At 37.3% G+C, this 16,132-nt stretch overlaps 1 protein-coding gene across 1 annotated transcript in view; it reads left to right on the top strand.

The window, feature by feature from the left end:
- Positions 1-16,132, top strand: part of CPA6 (carboxypeptidase A6) — a 114,479-nt gene that overhangs the window by 49,392 nt on the left and 48,955 nt on the right. The window contains exons 6-7 of the mRNA XM_077163309.1: positions 4,715-4,825; positions 5,527-5,617. Of these exons, the coding sequence (XP_077019424.1) occupies positions 4,715-4,825; positions 5,527-5,617 (202 nt within the window). The remainder of the gene's footprint in view (positions 1-4,714; positions 4,826-5,526; positions 5,618-16,132) is intronic.

Below are 16,132 nucleotides of genomic sequence, written 5' to 3'. Positions count from 1 at the left end.
TTGTGCAATGTATAGGATGACTTATGAGTATATAAAAAGGCTGCTCAGCATCATTTATAATCAAAGAAATCTGGAGTCAAACAAAACACCATTTCATACCATTAAATTTTAAAAATTAAGATTTCCTAATTTATCTTAATATAAATATTCTTTAGGTATGCCTAAGAATATCAGTGGTTGGTAAGGTTGTTGATCAATGGGAAATCTCATTCCCTGTGGATGGAAGTGTTTACTTATTTAGAGAGAAATGGCTACATTTAGCAAAGTTTAAGGTATGTAAATCAATGACCCAACTAATCTACTGGATACATATCATAAAGAAACTCTCACGTATTTCTAGGAGAAATGTACAAAAATGATCACTGCCACAAACATTGAAACACTGAAGCAACCTACCTGTTCTTCAACAACTGAGATCAATATATTATATTTTTATCTATAATGAAATGCTAAGTAGCAGTGAAAATGACAAATTATCAACTTAATAAATGTCAAAAATAAGGGAAAGAGGCAGGCTGCAGATTGACACATATTATGATACCATTTACATAAAATTTCAAAAGTACAAACCTTATTATATATTGTTTATGAATCCATATATATATAGCAAAACATAAAATGCATGGGAGTAACATATTTAGGATAGCAATTGGTTTGCTGGAGGGAAAGAAAATGAGATCAGAGAATGATAAAAAGGGGGCTTTAGTTTTACCTATGTCTCAAGATTTTGAAAGATTTTAAATAAATATGGCAAGATGCACTTGTTAGTCACATGGCTGTACTATTAATTCTTTATTTCCTATTTGCTTAAAATATTTCTTAAAAGAAAGTTAGCATTCTTTTAATTCAAAAGGTTTGGAGGTCAATTGCACCGGAGGACAAGGTAGAATAAGATGAGGACATTCTCATGGAGACCTCTAGCATTGTCTGCCAGTTAGGTATTAACCTGATCTATGCTTGGAAGAAGTGAGACTTCCCCACTTTGGACTAAGAGGAATGAGCTGTGGATCCCAATGCTAGGAGGGAAGAGAGAAAACTTGCCATGACTTTTTCCATCTCCTTCTTTTCTGCTTTGTTCCCTCAACTTCTTTCTCCGTCCTTCTTCTTTCTCTCCCTCTCTAGATTGGTATGGAAAGCCATGCTCTCTAAGCAAAGGGATATACCCAAACCCATAGCTGTGTACTCTGCTATCCCCAGCAGGGAATTCTTTCCAAGCATTGGGGGAATTTCTGTTAAAAGAAAACAAAATTCTAGGATTTGTACAATTGACCATGTGTTGGGGTCTTCCCTTAGTTTGGGGCATTAGACAGTTACAAGAAATTCAAGCAGACATGAAAGTGCTATTGATGCTATTTGGTCAACAAATTATTATTGTGCCATAAAAGGAGACCAATAAAGAATTGATGTTCATCAACTTGGGTTAGTCCATCAGTTATTTAAATTATATTCAATAAAATTCTATATAACTCTGTATAACAATAGTGAAATGTACAATGTACAAATTTTAAAAATGTTTTTGCATGAGGAAGAATAAGGGAATGTCATTATTGCAGGGTGCTGAAAATAGATGGTAATTAATATTTTTAAATGTCACCTTATGTGTGAGACTAAAGCAAAAAATGTTTATTTGTTATAAAATTTATATTTTGATTAGAGCATTTCCTAATATAACTTATGTAGATAGTTTAATTGAACGTCATAAGTACTTGGAATCTCAGGTAGGACATGAGATTTTGTTGGTTTGTCCAGAGTGATGCCCCGATGAATCCCAGAGTGATTTGATCAGTGAGTGGAAAAGTATTTGCAAGCCCCTTCGGGGAATGGTGAGAGCGGGGAGAAATTCAACCTCCCCAAGTCGAATTCTTGATATTCTCACAAGCAGTGTAGACAACCAAAGCTACAGGCTGAGCCCCCAGTATTGGGGTTTGTTCATATGAAACTTAACCCCAAAAAGGATAGGTCAAGTCTACTTAAAATTTAGGCCTAAAAGTCATCCCCAAGAGAGCCTCTTTTGTTGCTCAGATGTAGCCTCTCCCTCCAGCCAACATGAGGAGCAGTCTCACCACCCTGCCCCTCTCTGCGTGGGAAATGACTCCCAGAGTGTGGACCTTCCTGGCAACGTGGGACAGAGATCCTGGAATGAGCTGAGACTCAGCATCAAGGGACTGAGAAAAACCCTAGAATGAGCTGAGAATTAACATCAAGGGATTGAGAGAAACTTCTCGACCAAAAGGGGGAAGAGTGAAATGAGACTAAGTGTCAATGGCTGAGAGATTCCAAACAGAGTCGAGAGGTTATCCTGGAGGTTATTCTTACGCATTAAGTAGATATCACCTTGTTGTTGAAGATGTACTGGAGAGGCTGGAGGGAACTGCCTGAAAATGTAGAGCTGTGTTCCAGTAGCCATGTTTCTTGATGATGACTGAACAATGATATAGCTTTCACAATGTGACTCTGTGAATGTGAAAACCTTGTGTCTGATGCTCCTTTCATCTACCATATCAACAAAAGAGTAGAACATATAGAATAAAAATAAATAATAGGGGGAACAAATGTTAAAATAAATTTAGTTTGAAATGCTAGTGGTAAATAAAAGCGAGGGGAAAGGGGTATGATATGTATAACTTTTTTTTCTCTATTATCGTTTTATTTCTTTTTCTGTTGTCTCTTTATTTCTTTTTCTAAATCGATGCAAATGTTCTAAGAAATGATGAATATGCAACTATGTGATGATATTAAGAATTACTGATTATATATGTAGAATGGAATAATATCTTATTGTTTTGTTGTTAATTTTTTAATTAATAAAAAAAATTTTTTTAATTCTATATAACTCTTTTCATATGTTCTTGAATGTACACATACCCATTTATTTTCTATATTATTTCTAAAATAATGACAGGTTCTGATAAGAAATTGTATTACTGGATTGCCATCTATGAATAGAATTCTCACTGTATGAATACAGAATGTTGGTTGTGATGGGTTCACAAATGCTACTTGTTCTAGTTTGCTAGCTGCCAGAATGCAATATACAAGAAACAGTATATTTCCCTTTTAAAAAGGGGAATTTAATAAGTTGCTGGTTTATAGTTCTAAGGCTGAGAAAATGTCCCAATTAAAACAACTCTATAGAAATGTCCTATGAAAGGCATCCAGGGAAAGATACCTTGGTTCAAGAAGGCCGATGAAGTTCAGAGTCTCTCTCTCAAGTGAGAAGGCACACAGCAAATACAGCCAGAGTTTCTCTCTCATCTGGAAGGCACATGGTGAACATGGCATCATCAGCTAGATTCTTCTCCTGGCTTCCTGTTTCATGAAGCTCCCCAGGAGGCATTTTCCTTCTTCATCTCCAAAGGTCACTGGCTGGTGGACTCTGCTTCTCATGCTATGTCATTCTGCTCTGCTGTCTCTGAATCACTCATTCTCCAAAGTGTTTCCTCTTTTATAGGACTCCAGAAACTTATCAAGACCACCCAAATGGGTGGAGACATGTCGTCACCTAATCCAGCTTAACAACCACTCTTGACTAAATCACATCTCCAGGGAGATGATCTGATTAGTTTCAAACATACAGTATTGAATAGGGATTATTCTGCATTTGTGATGTGGGATTTTGATTAAAACATGGCTTTTCTAGGGGACATACATCCTTTCAAATCAGCATACTACTTAACTAGATGTAAAAGAATGAAACTTCACAGATTAAATTTTCCAAAGCAGTACATCTATATAACTTTAAAATTCTATTTAATTATTTTATCTTGAATAGTGTTTTTAATATGTAAAAATTCAAGCAGTCTAAATGAGTATAAAATGAATGATAGTTTTTCTGGGATCTCTCCTATAACTACCTGTTGAGTGCTTTGAAAACTATTGCTTTTTTCTTTCTCTGCTTTGTATATGTTATATTATGCAATTTAAAGGTTTTCAAAAGAATGAATGATAGTTTTCTTTCCCACTCATCATTCCCTAGTCCTTTTCTCCAAAGGCAATCTTGTTACAAATGTCTTGTGTTTCTCCAAGATATACTACACATAGACAAACATACATCAAAAAAGAACTTTTTAAAAAGCCTGCTCCATAGGAATGGTATTTCAAAATGTCTATATCTTCAACTTGACTTATAGAAGACAGTGTTTTTTGTTTTGAGGCCAAATTCATAATGCAGAATCTTCAGACTTGGTTTAACCACAATATAAGTAAAACCCAATCACAAGAACATGATTTCAAAGTAGCCACAATAAAGATGACAGTGATGTTTTATTGTCCTTTCAACTTGTTATGAAAAAGTCAGGAGAAAAGAATCGAGTCTCTGTGCAGTGAATTCCAAGGTTTGAGGCTGGTATTAATTGGACATAAGTGCTATATCACTAGTCTGTGCTATGATGTATCTTGTAAAGATACCAAATATATTTAGTTAACTATGTTGTCCACAATTGAACAGAATCTAAGAAATAACAGATATTTTAAAAGTTTATCTAAATTGTTGCTTTCTTAATCAGCCTGAAAATTTAGCTAGACCTGAGATACTCCAAGAGGCTGTTCTGCCAACTTTGGTAAATTGTTATGTTAGCTTCATGTTAGCTTGTTACTTTTTAGCCCAATATATTAGACATTTTCAGGGATTGAAAAGGTTTCACACACTTTCTTTTTTCCTAAACTGGTATTATGAGGTCAGTTTGAAAGAAAAAATGTCACTTTTGTTTTTCAGGCTCTTCTAACATATAGGAGTGACCCAGCCATGAGAAAAATGTTGAATCATCTGTATTTCTATATTATGCCTGTGTTTAATGTTGACGGATACCATTTTAGCTGGACCAGTGTAAGTCACATTGTTTTTCCAATTGAAAAGAGAGACCGAATAAATCATAGAAAACAGAGTCATAGAGCTGGAAAGAAGCTTGGTGGACAGCGAGTCTAATGATTTCAGAGCTGAAAAAGCAGCCTATACTCCTTTCCCAATTAGAGCAGCAACATTTTTTTTTAATATGTTGATTGATGGGGTCGCATTTCATTACTTTTCCATATAAGTATCTCGTTATTGCAGCACCATTTGTGGAATTTTTGTGGGGTTTTGTGTGTGTGTATGTTTTGTTTGTTTTGTTTGGGGGCAAGTGCATGGACTGGGAATCAAACCCGGGTCTGCTGCATGGCAGGTGAGAATTCTACCAGAGCAGCAACATTTTAATTTCATTTACACATTTGACTTTTGAGTGAGATTTCATTTTAACAAAGATTTCTCCTTCCAAGTAAGGAATAAAAAAAAAAATCAATGGTCTGGTTCAACCAACTCATTTTTACCTGTAAAGAAATGAGGCCAAGAGAAAAGATTGCAAGTTAGTGAGGGAAATTAGAACATGCCCCTGGGTTTTGAGTGCTAGCCCAGTCCTCTTTCCACTCCCCGAGTTTATGTATTCATAGAGGGACACCCACCTTGGTAGTGTGATTAGTTACCCAACTAAGCCACTGTGCGACTCACCATTTAAGTATTTTCTCTGTACCCGTTTTCTTAATCATGTTTAGGATCGATTTTGGAGGAAAACAAGGTCAAGAAATGCAAGGTTTTGGTGCCGTGGAGTTGATGCCAATCGTAACTGGAAAGTGAAATGGTGCGGTAAGTTTGGGACTTACTGGGGTTTAGATCATAGGTTTCCATGGGTTTTAGTCTCCAAAACAATGAGCCTATTAGCACTCTAATGTGAGACTGATGTTTCTCTATGTGGGAAAACCTAGTATGGAAATACACAGAGATGTATTACATTACAGCTATATCTGGTGGGGGGGGGGGGGTACAAATGAAAGATTCTTTTTAAGAAATCCATAAGAATCAAGGATTTACATCTGCCAACCCAACCCTGAAAATTGAACATTTAAACACAGATGTAAAAGCAGAAAACTGAAGAATATCTGTCATTTTCAAAGCTCAAATGACTTGTGGTATAAATCTGGCTAAATGTTTTCAGCCTTTTGCAAAGAGTATGGCTCATCCTGCCTTCATCTGTCAGTGGTGAGCAAAGCTGTCAGGTCCTTGTCTACCATCTACACATGTCAGTCATGCATCGATTGCCCACACTTGAGGCCAATATATTTCTGCTGCATTCCATGTTTCATTGATACACATATTTTGACTAAGAGGAGGATGTCATCTTAAGAGAGGAAAACCATGTGTAGCATAAAAAAACCTGCAGGTACATGCAAAAAGATAAAAGAGAAAACATCAGTCATGGCTAGTATCATACTTGCAGCCAGAGAACTAGAAGAGAAAAGCATTGTCAAAATGAGGTTGTAGGAACTGCCCTTTTGCACCCTCAAAAGCTAGACCCTTAAATGATGGAAAGCCTTACTTGATGCCCTTAGAAATGAGGCTATTACAAATCCACTCACTCTACAATGCTTTGGTTCTGTATTGGAGTCCCCTGTTCCCATCCCACCAGGATCAGAGAGAATAACTCCTCATGGCCCTGGATTTACATACGTGAAATGCCTAATTCAGTCCTAGCTCTTTAGTGGTCTAAAGATTAGTAACCCCTCCCTTCTCCTCACCTTCCAGTACAGAGTCTATTCACCTCTGAGACTCACTTCAGTTTATAGGAGAGCCTCTTTCCCTTCATGAGGGTATTGCAATGATGAGCAGTAACATAAACTTAAAAGCACTTGAATCTTAGGAGGTAAGAAAAATTATTGCATAATCATTAAGTGGTTTTACTGATGGTACTTAGATTTACAAATTTATTTCTTCAAACTGGACTGAGATGATAAATGTGTTCATATTAAATCCACAAATACACTCATTTTTTTAAGCTTCCCTTCTTCCCCTCTCTTTCGTGGGACCCTTTTGCATATTAACTGTGCATCCTGTTTCACTAGCTAGCAGGTACCTACATCAGTATGTGTGTTACATATTTGCTCACAATCATCTTAATGTGTAACTGAGCTAGCAGAAACTATCAGGTCAGCCAAACAGACTGTGTAAAGTTAGACTCTTGTTTACAACTATACCCTATCCAGTTACAAGGCAGTGCCTTGCTTCCCTTTGTACTTCTTCCTTTACCCATCTCATTCATTTCCTTCATACATAATCCTTCTCTGAGTGCTTACTTTCAATTGTAGTCCCAACTAGAAGTCCTTTGATCTTCCCCCTTTTTTTTAATCATTCTGATTTTTCCAACATATCAATACTCAAAAAAATGCAGTCTATCCATAGAGTGGAATATTATTTGGTCATAAAAAGGAATGAAGTGCCAGTACTCAAACAACTTGGGTGGACCTTCGAAAAAATAAACCAGGCACAAAAAGCTTCACATTGTATGATTCTATTTATATGAAATGTCCAGAAGAGGCAAGTCCATAAATACAGAGTAGATTAGTGATGGCCAAGGGCTAGGAGGAGGGGGAACTAGAGAGTAACCATTAAAGGTTATGGGGTTTCTTTTTGGTGTGATGAAATGTTCTGGACTTAGATAGTGGTGCCAATTGCTCTTATAAGACAGTGGGTTTCTGTCACTGGGGATTTGCAAAGAGGTAGATAACTTTTAGCTAGGAATGACATGTAGATGGGATTAATTATCAAATAGATGGTTAAACTAGACCCTTAAAATCCCTGCCAACTCTGTTAGCAGTGATTCTAACATGTAAACTAATTCAATTTTAAATTAAAAACAATTATTTTGAGTACTCATATAATGCAAAACGCTGTAAATTCTATCAGAAAGTTCTGAAAGATTTGGAGAGTTTACAACCCCCAAGAGAATATAAGAGGAAGAACACAGGGGAAAGTCTGTTGGTTTGTCTTATTCTTTGCTTTCCAACCAATTTGTTGTAGAAAGAGATATCAGTCAGCTAAAATTTTCTGTGAAAGTTGATAGAGAAATTGAAAAATTAGAGAATCAGTTAAATTGTGCATAGTTGAGATTTTTACAAAGGGAATAAAGGGCACAGAATCCTGGTGATTTAGAAATTAAGACCATAAGGGATTTGTTTCCTGTTGTAAACATCCTAACTATAGCTGTAGCTTTTGCTTCAGCTTTAGCCATTCTCATTCCAGCTCCCTTTTCATGTTTGTTCCTAAAAGACCATTTTTAAGAATGCTGCTGTGTATTTAAGATTGATTTATTTTATTGATCATTTAGAGGTATTTTGTAGCAGAAGTTTTTATCACAGTATCTGCCACAACTCTGCAATACTTCTAGAAAACCCAGCTATGGTTTTAAAATTAGTGTTGGCCTGAGGTCTTGATGATGCTTTGAGGAACTTCTATCATCCCCTTAATTGTATCTAAAACAATCCTACCTGAGCTTGATCATAGAGAACCTACCAACGCCAGACAACCTTTCTTACTTGCCATCTCCTAGCAATAATATCACGCAACTATCTCCGGAGCAGTATCACAGTTTCAAGATAAAAGTGCATAGCTTCAAGATTTTTCTTACTCTTATTTCAAATGCTATTTTTTAAAAGCCCTTGTACAATAGCCCTTTTTTTGATATTTGAGGAGAGCCGACAGTAGATGCTGAAATTAAGGAAAAATTGGTTCTTACTGGCTTTTCTAGTTTTGGTGTTACTTTAGGTGTTTTAAGTTCCATCGTACAATGAAGTCTTTGATAACTGTTGTGGGAAAGTTGTGGATTGGCACGCTCAGTCCATTCCATCTCCTTTCCAGTGTGTCTTCCTGTACTGCTGAGGCCAAAAAAGGGAAGACTGTATTTCCTAGAACCCCTTGCAGCTAGGGGTGTGGATGTAATTTCCATTCTACCTTTTGATACATCCATGTGGGATTTAGAATGTGGAAGTAAGAGGAGGAGGTCAATTTCTTCTGTGACCTCCATTATTCCTGCTCCCCTGCAGAACAAGCTTGCGGTTTTTCTGAGGCAGCTGCCCATTCTCCTTAAATCTGCTGCTTTCTCATCTTAGAGGAGACAGTAGCTTTCTCAATACCCTGCCTCACGCCTCTTGGATTCATTCCAGGAGACTCAAACTAGAGTTTCCTTCCTTGACTTTCTCAGAGGTATGAAACACAGTTAATGTCTTTGAAAAAAAAAAAAAGCATAAACTATCTATAGTACATTCTGTGCCCTTTTGTGAAACCCTGACCAAATCAGTCTTCCATAAACATTTCATTTCCCAGTTGTTATCCATTACCTCCGCCAAGAATTCCTCTCTTTTATAAGCTTTCTTTGACATTTGGTTCAATTTTTCTTTCTCTGTATAGTCATTATTACTAACTACAAGACTTTGCATATTTCATGCTAATTTGCCCTTTTAAAATAATGTATCATCAGAAATATTAGGGCTATTATCTCCTTCCCCTTTGCATTACTTAGCTGGAGAATATACTGTCAGTTCCTGTAAGCACTACTCTAACTCCTCAACCTTAAACAGGTTTTTTAAAAGTTCATTCTTTCCAGGGTAGAAGATTACAAAGCTAAACTGAAAATCCTTCTAAGATTTAAAGAAAAAATACAAAGCTTTCATTTTCTTTTGTTACTAGTCAGAAGTATATTTTTACAGCAAGTATTTTATCTTTTGTGAAGTCCTCCTGTCTTAGGCCCTACTTTTCCTAATCCAGATACTAATTATATGCAAAAAATAATTTCCACCTCCTTGATTCTTATTTCATGTTCCATGTGCACAATATACCCAAATGCTTATTTAAATGGATTTTTGCAACCACAGATTAAGTAAATAAAGCTTGGTAGTGATTTTTGTGTGTGCATACAAAATGGTATATTGTTGATTTATTTCTGTTATTTTTATGGGGAAATATGTAAGAGTTTGCATTTGAAGGATAATATATAGTTTATTTATAACATCTGTTCCAACATCATACACAAATATATTTTGATGATGATGTTACAAAAGTTGTTTTGATGATGTTACAAATCAACTTTAAAAATCTTTTATATATAACTCACTTTTGAAAACACTGAAGTAAATAGCATATAAGAATGGTATTTCTGAAATGAGGTACATTGAAGGTGATTAGAATATTTCCTTCTGTTTCTAGGACACTAAGCTTCTGATTCTTCATTTGGTACTGATTTTTCAGTCTAGTAATTTTATTTCTCCAGAGTAGGAAGGTTCGTCATTTTTACCTTTTGCAGCAAGTAATCTCCCATGTCGTTTGACCTTATCCTTTGGTATATCCACCTAGCTGAAGCCCCATTTTTCCTAATCCAGATATGGATTATGTGCAGAAAATAGTAGGCCTCTTGACCTGTACTGGGCATTGTGCTGTTTTGAATCTACGGTACATCCCAGAAAAGCCATGTCCTTTAATCCTTACTCAATATTGCTGGGTGGGAGCATTTTGATTATCCATGGAGATGTGACCCAGCCAATTGTGGGTGGTAACTTTTGATTAGATGGTTTCCATGGAGGTGTGTCTCCACCCATTCGAGGTGGAGTTGCTTATTAGAGCCCTTTAAGAGGGAACCATCTTGAAGAAAGCTTTAGAGCTACAAGAGCCCACACAGCCAGAGACCTTAGGAGATGAAGAAGGAAAATGCCCCTGGAGGAGCTTCATGAAACAAGAAGCCTGGAGAAAAAGCTGGCAGACATCACCAGGTTCTCCATGTACTTTTCCAGTTGAGAGAGAAACCCTGAACATCATCAGCCTTCTTGAACCAAGGTATCTTTCCCTGAATGCCTTAGATTGGACATTTCTATAGCCTTGCTTTAATTTGGACATTTTCACAGCCTTAGAACTGTAAACTTGCAACTTAATAAATTCCCCTTTTTAAAAGCCATTCCATTTCTGATCTCTTACATTCTAGCAGCTAGCAAACTAGAACAGACATATAGCTGAGGTTTTGAATTGTTTGAGCACTGTAACATCATTTTTCACACGTCATAAGCATTATAGTTTTGTATTCCTTCTTCTGGGCCACTAACGTTACTGAATATTTCCTTGTTTTTAGATTTCCAATTCCCTCATAACTTATATGCTTGTTTTTATCCAAATGCTTTCTGAAGTAATTTCCTGTTATTAAAATGATCTCTTTTGAATGTTTTTCTTCTGTGCAGAGAGACAAAAATAATTTTATTTTCATCCACCTCTTTTTGTAAGTGTTTGAAAGCCTTCATAGGCTGACTAGCAAATACAGCCATAGGGGCATTAAACTTGCCTTTACAGTGTCTTCTAAAACAGGATTTCCCAAACCCTACAATTGCAGAATCCAAATGGTGCAGGAGATGTTGCCAGTCCCCCAAAACATAACCAACACTAATTAAGAAAAGTGGTATCAAGATATAAGAAAACTGGATGCAATGGCAGTTCAGTGGTATAATTCTTGCCTGCCATGTGGAAGACCTGGGTTCGATTCCTGGCCATGCATTCCCCACCACAGAAAAAAAAAATCAATAGATAATGCTGTAATAATGGGATACGCACATGGAAAAGAATGAAATGTAACCCCCACCATACAGTATACACACACACACACACAAAAAAGATGTAAGAAGACTACATTTCATTGGCCATGACTAAATTCATTTATTCATCGATTCAACTACTATTTATTGAACAAGTTATTGAGACAAGAATAAAATACAATAAAGTCAGATTGTAATACATGCTAAGAAGAAAAACACAATGCTGAAAGGTACACACAGTGCCTGGGGGTGGGGTGGATTAGCTAGGTTAGGTGGCACAGGCAGGACTTCTCTGACAAGATGTCACAGAGTGAATGAGGTCTGGAGAAAGCAATTCAGACAGAGGGAACATTTCACAAGGTGCTGAGCTGTGAGCTTCTTTGGGGCATTCAAGGAACTGCAGGAAGGTCTGCGTGACTGGAGCTGAGGGAGGGAGAGGGAGGGAGGAAATGAAGGCAGAGAAGTAGCCAGATACAATCTCATGTACAACCAGGGTCATGAGGAAAACTTTAAAAATTTGATCTGACTGAGATGGGAAACCCCTGTGGGTGCTGAACTGGGAGTAATATGGGCTGACATTTTTTTAAGACAATCATTCTGGCCGCTACATACCAAATGTATTGTAAAGAGCAGATATTTGGAATTCAAATTATACTTACCCATTTGAAAGCATTGGTTTCAAGATACAACAAAAAATCTCACCTAATAATATTATCCACATCTTTAGACAACCATGCCACATACCACAATGAATTCTAAGTGAACACACACCTTTATTGTGTAAAGAACGAAGTATTTTTAGAAACCAACCAAAATAAAGATAAGCGACCATATGAAAAAAGCATATTTGCAGCAAATATTGCAGAGAAAGTTTTATTATCACTTGTATATAAGCACTTCAGAATCAAACATTACATAATTAAAATAATGTTTGAGTCCATATAATGGTTAAGAAAACCCCAACACTCCAATAGGTTAAAATTTAAAAAAAATAAAAACATAGCATCCCAATTCACAAACATAAACATGTTAAAATGGCCCATTCCCTATTAACAAAAAAGTATTAAAATAAAACATTATAAACATTTCACCTATTAAATTATTCCCCCCAAATGTTTAAAGTGATAACTTTAGCTGAAAGCAGTGGAAAACTGGGATAGCATGCATCTCTGGTGGTGTTAGAAAGCAATTTGATTACATACATAAAAACACCATTTATTCCTCATTCATATAAAAAGTAATTAAATGCCTTCTATTTGTCATACCCTTTGCTAGATACCTGGAAAGCAGATATAAATCTACCAGATTCCCTGTCCTCGTGAAGAAGGAGGGAAAGAAATAAATTAAAGTGTTATGGATGGTATGGTAGAAGTATACAAATGGGATATGGTGAAAATATGTATATATATAAGAATATGGCTATTGTATAGAATATGATTTTTCACAGATGACTGTAATAAAACTGGATTTTTGCTCATAAATGCATGTATGATCCCAGGAATAACACAGGAGAGCAGTTAAAGTGATTGCTTCTGGGGAAAAGATATGGATGGCCAGGGGGCAGATGGAGCAGGGAGTAAATTGCATAGGAAAACCATATACCACCACTGGCCTTTCAAAAGAGTAAATTTAAAACAGTACAAATAAGAGTCATCATTCTTTTCTGAAAAAATTTAAAATAAAATTTTAACTAAAATCAGGTTCTAGAATGCACTACCACTATTGAAAGCACTTTCCTGCCTTTCGTGTTTATCTAGCTTAATTAGTTAGTATAAGTAAAACAGTGGTGGGGAGGTGGGGAAAGAACAGAAAGAGTCACCTCATAAGCCTATAAAGAAATCATATTCTACTCCTTTCACCACCATTTTTTATTGCCCCCACTCACCACCCCCACCAAATGTCTCAGTGACATATTATCAAATCTAATAAACACTAAATCCACTGCTCCTTTCCCCTATAGCCTTCCCCATTGTCTCTACCAGTATTTCCCTAGAGGTATTGAATATGAAATAGATTCAATGAATAAAAATTGTCCTCTGATTGAAAACATTAGACAAAAAATTATCATTTTGTTCTATAAATACAGAGAACGTGTACATCAGGAAGACTATTTTTATTGATATGATGTGATATTTCATCAAAAGGTTAATTTGTTTTATTATACCAGCATCTATTTAAAATAATGTTCTCAAATACCATTCCACCAGGTTTGATTCAGAGGAAGAGATTCCAGAGTGGCCTTCCAGCAAGTTCTGCAACAAAAATAGCACTAATTTATCTCATTTTCAAAACAATTGATTCCCTTCCCTTTTTATTCATTCCTATTCTCATATGTGTTAGTTTGTAAGCTGCTGGAATGCAGTATACCAGAAATGGAATGGCTTTTAAAAAGGGAATTTAATAAGTTACAAACTTACAGTCCTAAGGAAGTAAAAGTGTCCAAATTAAGGCACCAACAAGAAGTTACTTTCATCCAAGAAAGGCCAATGGGTCAGGAACACCTCTGTCAGCTGGGAAGTCACGTGGCTGTCATCAGCTGGTCCATTGCTCCTGGGCTCCATTGCTTTAGCCTCTGTTCCTGTGGAGGAGACTCACTTTGCTTCTCTGGGGCTGGCTTTCATCTCTTGGCTTCCCCTGGCTCTCTCCTGGTCCTGGCTTGCTTTTTAAACATTTCATGTCGTTGTCTCCTGGGCTCCAAGCATCTCCAAACATCCCAACATCCATGTCTCTGTTCTCTGAAGCAACTGTTCTCTCTGTTGGCTCTGAGGATTCTGTCATTTCTGTCCAAAATGTTTCCTCTTTTAAAGGACTCCAGTAAATCAATCAAGACCCACCTGGTATGGGTGGAGTCACATCTCCATCTAATCAAAGTTCACACCCACAATTGGGTGTGACACATCTCCATGGAGATAAATCTGAAGTTTCCACCTACAGTATTGAATCAGGATTAAAAGAAAGGCTACCCTACAAGATTGGATGAGGATTAAAACGTGGCTTTCTGGGGTACATAATATTTTCAAACTGGCACATAAGGTATCTATTCCTTTAATTGCAATATAATTTTAGGATGTGCCAGAATGCGAAAATATATTGTCATTGTTCAGGCTCCTGCGCAATCTCTGACCTCTTATTATAAACTTAAATAACAGACCTTAAAATATAAAATGCAAATGGAAATTTGATGCGATAGACCTTGCTGTTGGGCATATTGATTCACTCAATAAACATTTATTGAGCCCCTGCCATGAGCAAAGCACAATCCCAGGCAAACATGAATAATATGTGGTTCTTGCTCTTGGGAACTAACAGTCCAGCAAAAGAGACTAGCATTTGATTTAATTTGTAATTTGAGGCAGACTGGAACCACTGATAAAGGCACGAGTGTCATGTTCAAAGGGGACAGAGGAAGGAGACATTCTGACTGGGGCACAAGCAGGGAAAGCTGCAGAGAAGTGGCTTTTGCTCTGAGCCTGCTGGGTGTGGAAGGGTTTTGATAGAAGATGCTTTTTAAATATTCAGCTGAAGGAAGAATGTAAACAAAAGCAAGAGAAGTGGGAAGGGACTGAGAGATACGGGAACGTGAGGCCAAGGGCCTGGGGTGTGTCTGCGTGGGGTATGTATGGGAGAGAAGCTGGGTCTAAAACTGCTGGCCCCATCCATGGGGGCTTGGACGCTATGCTGGGGAGTCGACACTCATGTTGTCACCCATGAGGAGTCAGAGATTTTTGAGGGACTGTGGGAAATGACATAATCTCTTTGCATTTTACAAAATACTCTAATGTGAAATAAAAAGGATGGGTAATAGCGTGTGATGGCAGGAAGACCAGTTAGGAGGCGGTGGTGTTGCTGGATGGGAGAGGATGAATACCAATACGAGCACAGAGGCAGGGAGGATAGAAAGCGGAAGACAGTTGATGGATCACTGGACAGAGGGAATGACATAATGATGGATGGCGGGGGGAGACGGGATACTAGGGAATTGAAGATGACTCCAAGGTCCTTAGCCAAGAAAAAAATCATTCCCATGTATTCACCCAAAGGGACTTTGGCCAAATCAAACAAGAACTTTAATGGATGGAAAGGAGAAAAAGAAGAGTTTTCTGGAGGCATCCTCTAGTCTGAAACATTAATTCATTTATTTAATAAATATCTGTAAGGACAGTTTCTAGGCAGAGGAGACAAAAAGATGAAAAGCGATCCATTCCTGCCTCAAGACTGAAAGATTGGTAGAAGCACAATTACACTGTAGTATGATGTATACTGAGTAGGAATAAATAACAGGTGGTTATATGGGTGTATTAGTATCCTGTTGCCACTGTAATAACTTGATGGTTTAAAACAACACAGATTTGTTCTGTCTCAGCCGAGAGGCCGAAAATCTGAAAAGGGCTTCACTGGGCCACGATCAACATGCAGGGCCATGCTCACACCTAAGGCTCTAGGAGAGAACCCATGTCCTTGCTCTTTTCCAGTTTCCACTGGCCACCTGGGCTTGTAGCTCTTCCCTCCATCTTCGGAGCCAGCAGCACAGTGTCGTCTCTGTCTGACTCGTTTCCCCTCTGCTTCTGTCACGTGGTCTTTCTTCTCTTCTCACCGTAATCAAATCTTTCTCTGCCTGCCTCTAATAGAGGTAATTGAGATTCCATTTAGGGCCTACCAGGATAATCTTCCCATCCCAAGATTCTTAATTTCATCACCTGTGCATACCCCTTTTGCCATAGCAGTTTACTGTCACACGTGCAGTGGATTCGGACCTGGC

Source organism: Tamandua tetradactyla, chromosome 6, assembly GCF_023851605.1.
Source record: "Tamandua tetradactyla isolate mTamTet1 chromosome 6, mTamTet1.pri, whole genome shotgun sequence".
Lineage (NCBI taxonomy): Eukaryota > Metazoa > Chordata > Mammalia > Pilosa > Myrmecophagidae > Tamandua > Tamandua tetradactyla.
This window is presented reverse-complemented; position numbering and strand designations above follow the sequence as displayed.